This window comes from Xenopus laevis, chromosome 6L (assembly GCF_017654675.1).
Source record: "Xenopus laevis strain J_2021 chromosome 6L, Xenopus_laevis_v10.1, whole genome shotgun sequence".
NCBI classification, from domain to species: domain Eukaryota; kingdom Metazoa; phylum Chordata; class Amphibia; order Anura; family Pipidae; genus Xenopus; species Xenopus laevis.
In genome coordinates, this window is record NC_054381.1 from 39,468,580 (window position 1) to 39,485,387 (window position 16,808).

A 16,808-nucleotide genomic window follows, 5' to 3' on the forward strand; every position below is an offset into this window, starting at 1 on the left:
TGAAATTTAAAGTAATGAAAATATCATGTACTGTTGCCCTGCACTGGTAAAACTGATCTGTTTGCTTCAGAACACTACTACAGTTCATATAAACAAGCTGCTGTGTAGCAATGGCGGAAATTGAAAAAAGGCTAAATGGCACAGGTTAAATAGTGGATAACAGATAACACCGTTATGTACTACAGATCTTATCTGCTATCTGCTGTGTAACTTGAGCCTTTTCTTCCTTGAATGGCTGCCCCATTGTTACACAGCAGCGTATTTACTGTATATAAACAATAGTAGTGTTTCTGAAGCAAACATAGTATTGATGGTTCAATTTATTCTCCAGGCGCAAATTTGTGGCTAATTTCCACGTTTCACAGCCACTGAATAAATTCGCGAAATTGCAGCTAAAATTCGCGGGAAATTTCGTGGCGAAGCAAAGCAGGAAAAAATCGCCCATCACTAAAACACAGTACTTTTGCCAGTGCAGAAAAAATCGCCGATGACGATTTTCATAATTTTTTTGTGAAATCATTGGAAATGCCCGTTTTTTTTCGTGAAAACATTCGAATTGCTCTATTTTTTAGTGACAACATTTGAATTGCTCTATTTTTTCGTGAAAACATTAGAATTTCAAGAATCTTTCGCCGCTTCGCGAATTTTTGGGAAAATTCATAAATTTTTCAGCGAAACGGGAGAGATTCGCCCATCACTATTGATATTTATTTATGCTGGAAAAACAGGATTATTTTGTCTAAGAGTGAGAAAAAAATATTTTTGGCCATGCTCATTCTAATGTAAAAGAGGCCTTCCAAATTCATTGACTCTCCGCTGAATAGCCAGCGTTTTTGCTTCTTTTTTTTTTAGCCCTTTGACCTTATGCAGTCTTTCTTGAGTCTAAATTTCAGTATTTTACTCAGATTTGAATCATTCATGTTGTTTTCTGCAGTGTTCACAAAAAAGAAAAGGAAACTGAAAAGGAGATTAAGATATAGGGTACTGTCATTTATAATTTCAGATGGGGATGCATATCGGGAAACACTAATCAAGCTATTGAAATGCTCTATAACATTCCCATTCCTGTGCTAATCTATATAGTTTTAGGTGTGTGTGTGTTTGTGTTCATCATCCTTAACTATGACTATAGTTGCATTTCTTGTTAGGCCATGCAACTTGAAATAGTTAAACCTGCGAGGACACATCACTGCGTGACTCTCATGTTAATGCTGCATGTAGCAAATATCTTTAAAAAATGTTGGTTTTAACCAGAATTGCTAAGGGTAATTTTCACATGTGGAATCCAACAGATGCAAGAAGCATTTGCCTGAGCGGGGAGGGTACACCAAGAGGAGGGCCCTTGAGTTCAGCCCCGATGGGCCCCAGACACCTCAGTCCGACTCTGCACTGTATGTGTCATGTGCATGCAGGGCAGCCATCAGGGGGGGACAGGGGGGAGAGTTGTAGGGGGCCCGAGGGTAAGGGGGGCCCGGCCACGCCACACTTACTTGATTAGCCGGGCCCCCCATCTTTCTGAGAGCTGCTGACTTTGGGAAATCATGGACGTTTAAGGGGCCCTGGCCACCAATTTTCTTATAATGTGTGTGTGGGGGGGGGCTGGCCACCAATTTTGGGCAACAATTTTTTTTCTCATATGTGGGGTCCTAGCCACCAATATTTTTTAATGGGGGGGCCAGGGCCACAAATGTTTTTTATGGGGGGCCCTGATCACCAATATCTTTTTATTTTTTATTAAAATGTGGGAACCCTACTGTGTGGTGGGGGCGGATCTGTGGGGTGGGGAGGGCGGATCTGTAGGTGGGGCTTTCAGTGAGCGCAGTGAGCGCTGTCTTAAATGTTGACACTTAAGTAAGGGATTCGAAGTAAAACTCGTTTGAATATTTCGAATATTCGATAAAAGAAAGTACTGTCAAAGTCAATACCTCGCCAAATTAAACCTGCCGAAGTGCTATGTTAGCCTATGGGGACCTTCTACAACCATTTTCTAAGTCTTCACACATCGAAGTAAAATCGTTCGATTGTACGCTAAAATTGTTCTAATCGTTCGATTCGAGTGATTTAATCGTTTGATTTTACTTCAATCATTCAATTACCAAATTCGGTGAAAAATCCTTCGACTTCGATATTCGAAGTTGAAGTATTTTAGTTCGATGGTCGAATTTCGAAGTATTTTTTACCTCGAAATTCGACCCTTGATAAATCTGCCCCTTAGCGGCAGATTTATCAAGGGTCGAATTTCAAAGTTAAAAAACTTCGAAATTCAACCATCAAATAGGCCAAATTCGATAGTTGAACTTTTCTTTTTTAATTTTTTTGGCCGTTTTCAGTTCAAGTAAAATTGTTCGAACGTTCGTTGAAATCGTTCGAATCGAACGATTCGAACGATTTGATTGATTGAACGATTCAAACGATTTAATCGATCGATCAAATGATTTTCAAAAAAAATACTTCGACTTTTTTTGGCTATGGGTTCTAGGAGGCCCCCATAGGCTAACATAGCAAATCGGCAGGATTAGATGGCAAAGTATCGAAGTCGAAGTATTTTAAAGAGACCGTACTTCGATTTTTGAATGGTCGAATATTCAAAGTATTTTCAATTCAAATCAAAGTCGAATTTGGCCTATTCGATGGTCGAAGTACCCAAAAAATACTTCTAAATTCGAAGTTTTTCATTCGAAAATTCACTTCGACCCTTAGTAAATGTGTCCCTTACTGATCCACTGTATTCATCCTTAGACAAGCAGCGGAGGCCTCCTGCATATTTCCTCCAGCTAAAGCATTATTTATGCTTCTTGCATACAGAATATATATATATTTCTATAGACATTAACAATAACACCTTTCCTTGTAATCTGGCAACTTCCTTTAACAGCAAAAACTAGATTGCAGTTCTCACAAATTGCCCCATGTACAGTATCATTGGACCAACGAATTACCAGAAAGTAATGGGCTATTGTAGGCCAAAGCCTTAACATAATGACCTTTTGTTTACATCTTAAAACACTGTATTTATTTTGGTTGTCTCCAAAACAGTTTGAAGAGACACTGAAGCAATGTCATCATTGTAGTCCATATTTAAAAGGCAACAGTTACATATAACATACAAAGGACCCCTTTAAAACTTAAGGGCAATAGGCAAATTTTAACACCAAACCATCATCACCACCCTGACTGGACTCACTGATGGGTGCCACATTCTGCCACTTTATTTAAGCACAACCATCAGGTTTTAAGCAGACATAAGACACAAAAACCTAACACATTCACCTGAAAAACTGAAGGCATTAGGTGAAATGTACCTGTGCTCAGAATATGAAACCCAAATAAACAACAGAGTTTAAACAGCACAGATACCTTAAACTACAGAGGTACCATAACATTCTGCTGAACAATGCATTCATAAAAAACAAACATCCTTCCTACAGTATAACATACAGTAAATAAGGCAAAATAACAAATATGCTCAATTTAACACCTCATGCATTTTAAGATAAGTTTCTGATCATATACTTTGTTAAATAATGTGCAATTGGCAATGTGTTTGTTTCTCCAGGGAAGCCAAGACCATACCTCTGTTTTTTTTCTCACCCCTCTTTCCATTTTTTCCCCCATTTTCCTTCTTTTTAGGTCTTTCCCTAGTTATTTATTCTGCAAGTGACACCAATGTAAAAAACAGTTTAAAAAAAAAGTTTCAAGTAAAAAAATGTGAGATCTTGAAATATAATGCTAACACTTTACTAGGCCACTGCACTAAACAGTTCCTGGGTCCTCCAAGCAGCCAGTTCCAGGGGCGCAAGGCAGGATAATTACCTGATTACTGATTATCACAACCATCACCGATAAGAATGTTGCAGTGTCACATATGAGAGTGTAGCCAGACTAAATTCTGTAGACTCAGCTTCCCCAAGATCATTGCCGCATATCAGGAGATAATGCTGCTTAATGTTCAGCTCTATTGATCCCCTGGAGCACAATAGCTATTGAAGTGATGGCTCAGCTGAGATTTTGAGCTCTGGCATTCAGTAGAAACATTGCTGCACACCAGAGGATTGTAGTGGATAATGTTCAGCTTTGTTGATCCTTTGCAACATCATTTGACAAATGTTAAACAGAAAAGTGCTCAAACCCCCAGACATGGATCTAAACTCTCCCCAAAGGCACTCTGGATAATGTAAGTTATGTCTTCCTCATCTGTTTACCTCTTTCAATTCTCTGAAGTGCCAGAAATTGGAATGGGGCCCATTATTGTTATTGTAAGCAAAAGACATATGATGGTTAGGTGTATATGACATGGTTTTCCATACAGCTGTGAAGCCACGTGATGGGCGAATTTATTCGCCAGACGTGAATTCAGACCGAATTTGGCCGTTTCGCCATATAGACATGGCGTCAATAAATGGACACCCATTGACTTTAATGGGCACCAGCGTGGTGCCCATTTTGATGCCAGCGAATTGTCAAAATCGCAGTTTAGCAAATTTTTCACCAGAAATGTGTGAAATTCGTGCCAAATCGAATCAAAACAAATTCGCCCATCACTAATGATAAGGAAGTACATTGGACATGCATATTAAGGTAAATTGACATTTATGTCTTCATGTAGCTGAGCCGAAACGTTGAATAAACTACACTTACTGTTTTTCATTTAAGACCTCTGCATGCGGACTGTTTGTTGCTTTGATATTATTGATGTAAATGTCCCAGCACCTAGGCATCCATTTTGTGTTCTGTGTGCAATGAAGTAGTATATATATATATATATATATATATATATATATATATATAATACACAAAAGCCATGATTATCTTGTAAATTATATCCTTATAAACGGTGAGTTCTGATGTCATCAGTTATAAACGGTGAGTTCTGATGTCATTTCTGTCACATGACTCTGAAATTTGTGTATTATAATAAATAAAGTACCAACATTTGCAAAATATGAGGATATTATAAGTTACCTCGGAGTTCCATGACCTGTATAAAAACACTCGGCCTTCAGCCTCGTGTTTTTATATGGTCATGAAACTCCTCGGTAACTTATAATATCCTTATAATTTACAAGAGGGGGTACTTTATTCACTATATATATATATATATATATATATATATATATATATATATATATATATATATAATATTGTATATATATATACAATGGCTCAAGAGAGGCTAGCACTCACAGGACTTATGGAGAAAAAAGGTTTTATTTAAGCAAAAAAATAAACTAACGTTTCGGCTAGGTCCCTAGCCTTTCTCAACAGCATGTGTGTGTGTGTGTGTGTGTGTGTGTGTGTGTGTGTGTGTGTGTGTGTGTGTGTGTGTGTGTGTGTGTGTGTGTATATACATATATATATATATATATACATACATACAGCACTCCGTCTTAAATAACAACCCAGGTGCAAGGTGAAATATACATACAGTATATAGAAAAATACCAGCAACGCCGGGATTTAGTGTTTATTGTATGCATACAATGGGGACAAAATGGGAACAATGGGGACAAAAACATCACGTAAGTTATGCATACAATAACACATTTTTGCTAAAGAAAATCCCGGTGTTGCTGGTCTCTTTCTATATATATTTATTCACTTAGCTAGGACTGACGCAGTGACACTGCCATGATGGGGCGCATCAGTTTATGCATACTTTGTACAAACTTTATAACTAAAAGTTACCTTTAAGTTGTGCAAAGATATGTTTTCCCTGGGGGCTGTATATTGGAGTGCTGGGGTTAAGTTGCATAGTATGTATTACAAGCCACACCTATGTGCACCCAATAAAAAGGGGTGAGCTGCATTCTAGTGTGTGTATATATATATATATATATATATATATATATATATATATCTCCATGTTATTAGTAGTTTAATGACTTAAGTCACTAGTCACTTGAGCTGAGGCTCACCAGACCAAACATGATCAAAACAATTTATGATATTTATGTTCGGTAAAGGAACAGAACAGTAACAACAAAAAATTAAAGTGTTTTAAAGTAATGAAAATATATTATACTTTGCACTGGTAAAAGCTGTCTGTTTGCTTCAGAAATCTACAATAGTTTATATAAACAAGCTGCTGTGTAGCCATGGAGGCAGCCATTCCAAGCTGAAAAAAGAGAAAAGGCACAGGATACACAGCAGATAACAAATAAGCTCTATAGTATACAATGGGATTCTTCAGAATGTATCTGTTATCTACTGTATATCCTGTGCTTGAATGGCTGCCCCCATGGCTACACAGCAGCTTGTTTATATAAACTATAGTAGTGTTTCTGAAGCAAGCACATCCGTTTTACCAGATCAGGGCAACAGTACCTTATATTGTTATTCATTTAAAAAACTTTCATTTATTTTGTGTTACTGTTCCTTTAAAACCTCCCCATAAAAACATTTCCTATGGTAGAGGTGAAATGGGGTCACCTTAGATATACTGTAACAATAACTGCTCATAGCTAAAAGTGTATACACTAGTGATGGGCGAATTTGGGGCATTTCGGCGAAACTGCAAAAAATTCACTAAACCGTGCCGGCGTCTAATTTTTGACGCCGGCGTCCGTTTTTTGGACGCCGGCGAAAATGCGACGCCGTTCGAATAAATGCTCCCATCACTAGTATACACTATATTACATACCAAGTCATACTGTATATTTGTCACAAAAATACAAAGTTAGCCATCTTATATACCTGCCCTGAATACCATCAGCTGTGTTGCTGCAAGTGCTAAGTACACAGTGTATATTGGGTGCAACTTGCTCCCCATTTACACATATATTAGTTTTCTTTTGTTATTGTGTTTTATCAGGTGCATTAAAGTATCTTACACATATTCACACATACCTCTGCCTGGTATCAATGTCTTTGGGGGAGGCAGGCAAGAACTGCATAAGGATATGATTTTTAGGGTGACAATATCAAATATGTCTTCATCTTGTCTAAGTTTTTTACATTCAAACTTGCATGCAAAATACATTTAAAGGAAATAATTCCATTCAAGACATGCATGTAGCTGTTTGCATAGTATTATACAGCAACCAATATGGAGTCACATGGAAACACTTACTCCAACAATCAGTTTTGGGATCCTTTATGCATTTGTTATTTTTAACATACCATACCATGAGTAGGTTTAGGCTACTGAATTAGGAATTCTTGTGACAATGATACCAGTTTTGCATCCATTATCCATTTGTAGATATTATACAATAAAGGCATATAGAAATATATCAAAAGATATTTCAGGTTGGATTGTGGTTTAGATAGCTATGCGTAAAACTAAATTTATATTATTGATCAGAATGGACTAATTCCTGATGGGTCTGTGGTCTGTGCTTACGGCAGTGATATTTCCCAAATAGTGGCTGAGAACTATATCATCCATCACCCTCACTGACAGACTAATGGAGATAAGGTGGAGGTCATGGTATGTATATACGGTGTACTCATCATGTACTCATCATGCACATACTGATATAGATTTCAGCTGTTAATAATATCATTTGCCCTGTGTACTAATTAACATTTTCCTCCATGGAGCCCAGTGCAAGTGCACCACCCAGCACCTGCTCTGCTTTATTTATTTTTCACCTTATGATGGCACAAAAAAGAGATACAGGTATGGGATCCTTTATTTGGAAATCCAGCAAGCTCCAAGTTACAGGAAGGTCATCTCCCATAAGCTCCATTTTAATCAAATCAGTCTCATTTTTAAAAATGATTCAATTTTTCTCTGTAATAAAAAAGGAATGGGACCTGTTATCCAGAATGCTAGGGACCTGGGTTTTCAAGATAACAGGTCTTTCCGTAATTTGGATCTTCATACCTTTAGTCTACTAGGAAATCAAGTAAACGTTAAATAAACCCAATAGGCTGGTTTTGCCTCCAATAAAAATTAATCATATCTTAGTTTGGATCAAGTACTATGTACTGTTTTATTATTACAGAGAAAAAGCAAATTATTTAAAAAATATTGGATTATTTGGATCAAATGAAGTCTATGGGAGACTGCCTTTCCGTAATTTGTTGCTTTCTGGATAATGGGTTTCCGGATAACACAACCTGTACCTGGTATTTGATCCAAACTAAAATATAATTAACCTTACTGGATATACGACAATCATATTGGGTTTGATCAAAGTTTAAATAATTTCTTAATACAGATCCAAATTACAGAAAGATCCCTTATCCAGAAAACCCCAGGTCCCCAGCATTATGGATAACAGGTCCCATACCTGTACATATAGGCTCAGTCATTAAGTTAATCATCTTTTTTTTTTTTTTAAACATTTCATTACCTTATCACAACTAAGCACAAGGATAATATACCATAGGTACATGTGAGTGGAAGATCAAACCCCACACATCCCAAGGACTTTATTTAGAAGGGGGAATATTTATAAAGTACTTTTCTCTTTTTCATTACAGTATTGAACAGTTGTCTATATTAACATCATGCTAAGTATTGTTATTCTGTGTTGAGTACAACAATCACGTTTTCTATTTGATACACTTTGCATGCTGGGATACTAGGATATTAAGTGACATTTCAAGGTCACAAAAAGTTTCCACAAGGTTTTGAACCAGCTTCCCAGAGGCCAATTACTTTTAGGCTAGCTCTAATACTGAATGTTTCTAACTTGTAGTCTTTGCAGTTTATCCTTATAATCATGTGCTGATTTTACTCCAAATATCAGCAGAGACTCATATATACCAATAGCAGATGTAAATAAAGGAAAAACCTCCTTTATTGAAAAAACATGGTACAAAAACTCTTACATTTTGTGCTTTAGTGTTTTTTTGTACCATGCAATAAAGGACACTTTTATTAATACCTGCTCTTGGGGGACTGTTGTATACTATTTTATTGGGGTGTGAATTACCTTCTCAAGCTGGAGGTCTGATGTAAATGCACCCAAATCCCATGTTTTTAAGGGTCTACACCAGTGATCCCCAACCAGTATCTCTTGAGCAACATGTTGCTCTCCAACCCCTTGCATGTTGCTCCCAGTGGCCTCAAAGCAGGTGATTATTTTTGAATTCCAGGCTTGGAGACAAGTTTTGGTTGCATAAAAAACAGATGTACTGCCAAACAGAGCCTCAATGTAGGTTGACAATCCACATAGGGGCTACCAAATGGCCAATCACAGCACTTATTTGGCACCCCAAGAACATTTTTCATGCATGTGTTGCTCCCCAACTCCTTTTACTTCTGAATGTTGCTCACAGGTTAAAAAGGTTGGGGATCCCTGTCTACACATATTTTAAAAGAGAAGGACAGTTATAATCCCTTACTTATTTGATCCCCTGGGCCAGTGTACCTGTTAGCAGAAAACACCAGTCTGGGTTACTTCTGAGTGAGCACAACATCTCAATCTTCTTTCTTCACGCCGATGTGCATGTGCAGTAGAGTGAAAAGCTGAACTTTAAGCAAACATTTGGCTAATTCACTCTACTGTGCATACATTGTTTTGGGGCCACAGAAGCATGAAGAAGCAGAGATGATCATTCCATGGTGCTCATACATAGGCAGGATAAGGTATGCTATTATAATCACTGAGGGTGGTACCTAACATTTAGCACCCCCCTTCCCAGTGATTTTGCCTTTCCTTCCTTTTTTAAGTTTCAAACTGCTTAAAAAAGTGTTGGCATGACCAAAGTTTTACCAAGTATTTGTTTTCACTGAAAGAATGGATTTTAGAGACCCCTTGTCCAATGGCAAAGCCATTTGTAAACTGCTGAGTATGAAAAAGAGATGCTTAGTTTTTAGGTCATTAAACTTTAGGAGACTCCAGGCAAGTTGTTGACTCTCCCTGCTCCACTGACACCAGATCTATATTGTAATCTCTACAGGGCAGGGAGTTACTGCACTGCAAAAAAGTCTATGTTCAAAAGTAAATAGATATTAATGGCCAATAATAGTGTGCAAACTACCTGTAGATGTTTTTGATTGACAATTATGACAAAGCCAGATCAAGCCAACAAGCTCATTTATCCAATACTGTATAGAATATCATTAGCCCTGATATATACCTTGCAAAATCCATATCAAAAAATTAATTTCAGTGTTCAGTATTCCATAAGCAAAGGGCACATTATTTCAAAGCATTTTTGGTGTCTTGCTAATGACTAGTCTAGCTCATGGCACATAAGGAAATTATTTTGCAGACCTGAGCACTATCATGGCACTAATGCACTTATGTAAACCATAGAAACATTCCGTGATATATCTGGTGTCACTCTAGAATACTTAACGGTACCATTGTAGGTATTTTTATTGTTAATAACATCAAACCAGCTTATTCATTGGGCACATGACTGTATATATACTATATATATCTCTTTCTCCATATAAAGTATATTGGATCATATTCACTTGCTGTATGTTCATCATGGTTACCCATTGCAATGCAATATAATAACTGTGTGGATAATATATAGAATTGCACCATATAGTATACAGCTCTGCATACACACGTTGCATTATTTAATAATGATATACATGCATACTTCCCACCAATTCTAATCTACTCCAGTATTTCATTTATGATAACATTCTACAAGGCTTTGCTAACAAGAGGAGATCTCATGATAAACTACCATGCAATTCTATTACAAATAAAGCATTTTTTGAGCATGAAATCTACTGAGTACCCGCCATGCCACAGTGTTTAGCATGTTTAATATATTTAGCATTTCAGGCTTGGTGCCAGAGCTATTTATGGTAGTTCAGCCACAAACAGTGGAGCTGTGTTTGCATTCTCATTTAGGCTGCAATATTATGAGCCAACCATACAGAGAGCATTTAATATTGGGATCCGTGTATCAGCAGGTTCATTTTAGAAATGACATGAAATCACATTGATTTAGTTAAACCCTGAACTCCTGCTGAACTAATCACTGAAAGGCCTGCCTGCGTTACAGCATTTAATGAACATGTCACTTCCAATGTCTCTGATAATATATGTCTGTAGTGACATGATGAATGATAAGCAAACCAATGAAACAAATGGGAAGCTTCCTCTATTGAAAATCATTCAGTAATCCCTTGATATGCATCATCAGCCCTTTTTCTTTCCTAAGCATTAGCTGCGTGGGATACTCTGTTGACTCAGAATGAGATCAGGGAGCACAATATAGCTACGCTGCCCAAGATTTCATTCGGGGGCAAAAAGCAGTCTGTAGGGACTACACAGACACTCCGCACAGACTAACATTCCTGCCACACAGACTCACAGAGCCCTCGCCTTGATGCAAGACTTGCCTAAGTCTGTCAGGTTGCTGCTAGACAGTAAATAATTAAATAGAGTGAAATGGCTAACGTACACACGCCCCGCTCCATACCGGAGAAGAGTCTCCCAGCTGCGGCTTCTGCTCCATTCTGACTTTGAAGAAAGTAACAGCTCCCACGGCCACACTGGACAAGCCCAGTCCTATCTCCAGCACAGACAGCACCAAGAGACTTCCAATGATCTGCCTGCTGGTACACATGCTGCTCTGGTCATCATTCCTTCCAGGTTAGCCAGGGAAAACCATTAACCTTTCTTTTATTTCTCTGCCGTCTTCAGCTTAGGCTCTTTCCAAAACTTTTCCTGCAGCCGAGCATTTCCACATTTCACTTAAAATGAAGGCGACACTTTGCAAATCAGCTCCCGGAGCAGTAATGTAAGTGAGGAAAGGACAAATGGGTTTAGCAGGAGAGGTGTAGGCAGGAGGTTCCCCTTGCAAAGATGTGGCTGCGCTGTCTAAGGTGCTGAACGGTTCCAAATCGCTGGCTTGCTTTGCTTTCACTTAGGCAGCCTTATTTCAATTGCCTTTGACGTGCTCAAGATAGTAACCTGATGAGATGTGTTCCAGACTGCATATGCACGAGCACAGAGCAACGCTGGGTCCTAAAGGCACCTATCAAGGACTTTTATACTGGCTACAACTGCACTTAAATGCACACGCAGCCTATTCCCAGTTGCTTAATGCTGAGTACACCGTCTTAAATCATTTTCCATTACATTACATCCCCTGGAGCCCAACTACTAAATATGCTCTTTTATATATAATCTTCCTCTGTGATCATATATTAAACACTTAAGTGGGTCAAAACATTTTATGGAATAATTCTCAGGCCACTTTTCCCACTAACAGGTACTAAATCCTGTATTTCTTCTTCATGTTTCTTTTTAGTGCAGTTTATTGCCCAAACCAGCCTTGAATGTCACTGGTTCCTTTATTTGTGCATTTCTTAGTCCAGTATTGAAAGTTTCCTGACAATAAACCCTATTGTAGCCCTTCTTTGAGCTTCAATATTTCAGCCTTTTAGGACTTTTTTTCTTAATATGCATGCCGAAAGGCTGGCACTGACTTTGAAGACAGACATTTGCCCTGGGCATCCAGCCTCTAATGAAGGTATGTAAAGTGTTAATCTTAAAAAAAAAAAATGAAGGTATGAAAGTGTTAGTATTCATAAAATATTCTTCATAGTTTTTACATGTTGCAACCCCAGTCCAGTAGTTAAGCCATTAAGAAAGATTTCTGGTGATTAAGTTTATATCAAGAACAAGAATTTGTTTTATTAGTACTAAAAAAAAAAAACAAGTTTAACATTTATTTTAACATTAATTGGTTAAACCGGACAACCTCTGGATATGTTGGGGGCCCTAAAATGAATGTGCTGCGGGGCCCAGTAACATCTGGTTACGCCACTGACTCCATGTTTCTGACATTGCTACTAATAATAATAAATAATAAAATAAAAATAATTGATTCCACAGGTGTGAATCTATCCATGTTTCTTTCATAATCTTACTGTAAGCACACCTTGGTCACCAACTTGCTTTGCCTCGTCTATGTTCTCACATCACTGGTCTAGGTAGTCCTCCCTTTTACAACTAAACAATTTACTGTTTTTTTACCTACAGTTTTTCCATATGTTATTTCTTCTTACCAGGGAATCCACTTGCAGTTTACATCACCATATAAGCTTAACCTTGTACTCCTGCTTCATACATTGTTCCTACCTTGTTTTTATATCACAGTACACTATAGGGTGGCGTTAACGTTCATTTTATTTGGATACTATGTTAAAGGGTGGTTCACCTTTGAGTTAACTTTTAGTATGTTATAGAATGGCCACTTCTAAGCAACTTTCCAATTGAACTTCATTATGTAGTTTTTTTATTTGCTTTCCAGATTTCAAAAGGGGGTCACTGGCCCCATCTATGGAACAAATGCTCTATTAGGTTACAAATATATTGTTATTATCATCTTTCAACTCAGGCCCTCTTCTCATATTCAATTAGAGCATGGTTGCTAGGGTAATTTGAGCCCCTATTTTGCAAACCGGAGAGCTGCTGAATAAAAATCAAAATAACTCATAAACCACAATTAATAAAAAATAAAAACCTATTGGAAAATGTCTCAGAATATCACTCTCTCCATCATACTAGAAGTTAAATCAAAGTTGAACAACCCCTTTAAGATAATAATGGTATTATTCATTTATTGAAAAAATGGAACGTAGGTGTTTCTCTGAATCCAAAGATTGCTTTGCTGGGTTATTTAAAGGAGAAGGAAAGCTACCAAAGCAGTTAATTGCCAATATATTAGCCACAATAGTGCAAGCTATAACACTAAATTTATTCTGTAGAATCGTTTACAATACCTGAGCGCTATAAGCTTTTTCTGTTTGTTAGAAATAGCAGCTGCCATATTAGTTTGATATGACTTTCTGCCTGAGTCTCCTTTCCTTCTCCTTTAAAGATAATGGTTCATGACCACATAAAGGAGCAGATTTATTAAGGTTCGAATGGTAAATTCGAAATTTCAAGGTGGATTTTTGGTCAAAACTCACATATTCGCGTTGGGAAAAATTCAAATTCGAGATTTATCATATCTCGAGCCTGGGAACAACTTGAATTTGAAAGTACGCCACCTAAAACCTGCCAAGTTTACTGTATGTGGTCTAAGTCAATGGCAGAGGTCCAGTGACCCATTTGAAGATGTTAATAGACTTCCTGACATTCAAGTTTTTTTGGAGAAAAAAAATCGAATCAAGTCCTTTCGAGTTTTCAGGTCGGTAATATTCGTTAGAGTTTTAGATGTTTGAGTTTTTTTCTTAAATAATATACCATTCGAGTTTCAAGGTCATTCGAGTTCATTCGAGGTGAAAAAACCTCAACCTTTGATAAATATGCCCCAAAGTGTATAGTTGCTCATATAATTGTTGCTGCATACTTCTAGGCCGGATTTCCATTTATATGCATTTGATTAGTCATGTAACAAATAAGGCCAAGCAGGATGTTATGTATGAGAAGATATTGTATATGATATATATCAGCTCTAGGATAAATATTATTTATTAACCCCTAGGTGGCAGTGTGTTCTGGAGGTATATAGGTATATTCGACTTTCATTATGTTATACTTTATTCTTCTCTGAGGTGGGGGCTTCCTGGGCACCACAATGCCCTTTTGTGTCTTTTTTGGACTTTTACATACAGCATTCACCCTGTAACCAATTGTATACATTTCTATGCTACAGTGTGCTAGTTTAACTTTTTTGCCCATCTGTTCTTGGGCATTGTTTTTCTATATAGTCTAGTTTCTATACTTATATATACTCAGAACTATATATATATATGTAGGGATGTGAAAATCTTAGACACCCTTACACTTTACAGACAGGCACATCCCTAGTAATATGGACACCTCAGTGGGTCCTTATGGGGACCTTGTGCTTATGTAACCCCTGTAGTTCACACAGTGTACACCAGATGGCACTGTGCCAGAGTATAAAAGGTTTAGGAACCATGTGTTTTGGGTCCATTGCTTTAGCCCAACCAAGCAGGCTGGAAGGGAATGGGTAGTGTTGACCCTAGGCGCCTTGGCCCTAGTAATTAGACAGCTATACTCGATTATAGATCGCTCTAGGAGTGATAGAGAGGTTATTTAGTTGAGCAGCTCAAGGCTCCGCCGAGGAGATTAGAGTGATTAAGATCCCAGGGTATTACTGACCCAGAGTAAGGAACCAAGTGTTGAGATAGGGATGTCAGGAGTTCCCCTAGTCTGCCACTGGAAGATATCCTGAAAACTGGGCAATACCCATCACATGCTGTCAACTTACTCTCTGCTGTATATTCCCTAGCCTGTGGGGACTCAGCCTATACGTGCTGTGAGTATATGCTTCCTTTATGCTGCTGTGTATGTTCTATGCTCCATTGTGGATCAAGGTGCTAAATGATCTATGTGCTATTGTTCAATAAACACAGTTCTTGGTTCAAACATTAAAGAACTACTGGCGCCCATCATTGTGCTATCGCACCCAGTTACAGTTACACTATACCCTTGCCTCCACCGCGTTGCGAGGGCTTACCCCTGAGAAAGAGAGCTCATCTGTGGTCTCAGCCCAAAAAGGAAAGTAGCTAAAACTGCCCTAGCACAAGTCAGTTTACTATACAGGTAGCGCTACACATATATATATACATATATATATATATATATATATATATATATATATATATATATATATATATATATATAATTACTAAATGGATTTTAGTACTACTAATTACTAAAAGGGATTTGAGTCAGATATATATATATATATATATATATATATATATATATATATATATATATATATATAATCCATATTATTCTTTTAATGGCCAGGACTTTGTCACTTGTGCTGAGGCTCACCAGACTGAGTAATGTATATAATGTGGGTAATTGGATGCCATAATGTCTTTTCTGCTTGATTTAAATTATGAATAATTTAGGAGTGGATTTTTTTCTTTAAAATTAATTCTTTATGAAGCAAGCCCACGTTTGCATTATGTGCTCAATCTGACCAGTTTTGGCATTATAATGCTAAAAAGCTTGTTGAATAATAGAAGGGTTTCACCTTTTTGTTTTGCTCTGTACAGAACACACTGAACATCTGGCCATTTTCCAAATATTGTATAGTATTATATAGTAATATAGTAAAATAGAATACTGAACAAGAACTTTGCACTTTCAATATGTTATAACAATCCAGTTTCACAATACCCCAAACTGTGTCTACTTTTATTTTTGGCACACTTGCATGGATTATGACACCTAGGGTTAATAACACAACAATAAATTTTATTTTGAAAAATTTTAACAATAAAGCTAATCACATTTACAACATATACATTCATTGAATCAATATTTCTATCCCATGGGTCAATAAGTAATCACTAAAAAATAGCTAAAAATGCTAATAAATCACTAGTCATTCGTTTACATTAAAATAGTATTTGTAGGACTTTAAATCCAACTTGAATTAGAAACAAATAATGCTTAAAGGGGTTGTACAACTTTAAAATAACTTTTCATAGCAGCCAAAAAATGGTTGTTGGTACTGTAAGTTTTTATTAGTTATGTTTCTGATTCGAACCGATATCTGGTTACTTGGGTAAATTGGACCCTAGCAACAAGATGCTGCTGAAATTCTACAGCTACTGAACAAAAATATAAATAATTCAAAAACCACAAAAAGAGCAGTTGCAAAGCTTTTAGACTATGCATGTTTTTGCCATACTAAAAATTAAGTAGAAGGTGAACCACCCCCTTAATCTTTATATATCACTGTAAAAATCTATATTTAGTTACATACGGACCACTTATACTGAGGGTATCTGAAACCATTGGCAATATAGGACATAGACACAGAGAAGCTCTACAAATCCTCCACCTTCAAATACTAGAGACAATGAGAGCACCTATATCAAAAGGCTAAGCAATGACAGCATAAAAATGTTTAAGAAACTGGGAAATGAGTTAAGAATA

The 16,808-nt window shown here is 37.1% G+C and overlaps 1 protein-coding gene across 2 annotated transcripts in view; it reads right to left on the minus strand.

The window, feature by feature from the left end:
• Positions 1-11,900, minus strand: part of tmem196.L (transmembrane protein 196 L homeolog) — a 28,727-nt gene extending 16,827 nt beyond the window's left edge. Inside the window, exon 1 of one of the 2 annotated variants that reach the window (XM_041565961.1) lies at positions 11,329-11,900. In XM_041565961.1, the coding sequence (XP_041421895.1) occupies positions 11,329-11,493 (165 nt within the window). In that variant the 5' untranslated portion in view covers positions 11,494-11,900. The remainder of the gene's footprint in view (positions 1-11,328) is intronic. The other variant, XM_018267374.2, reaches the window with a different exon arrangement.
• Between the last annotated feature and the right edge of the window lie 4,908 nt (positions 11,901-16,808).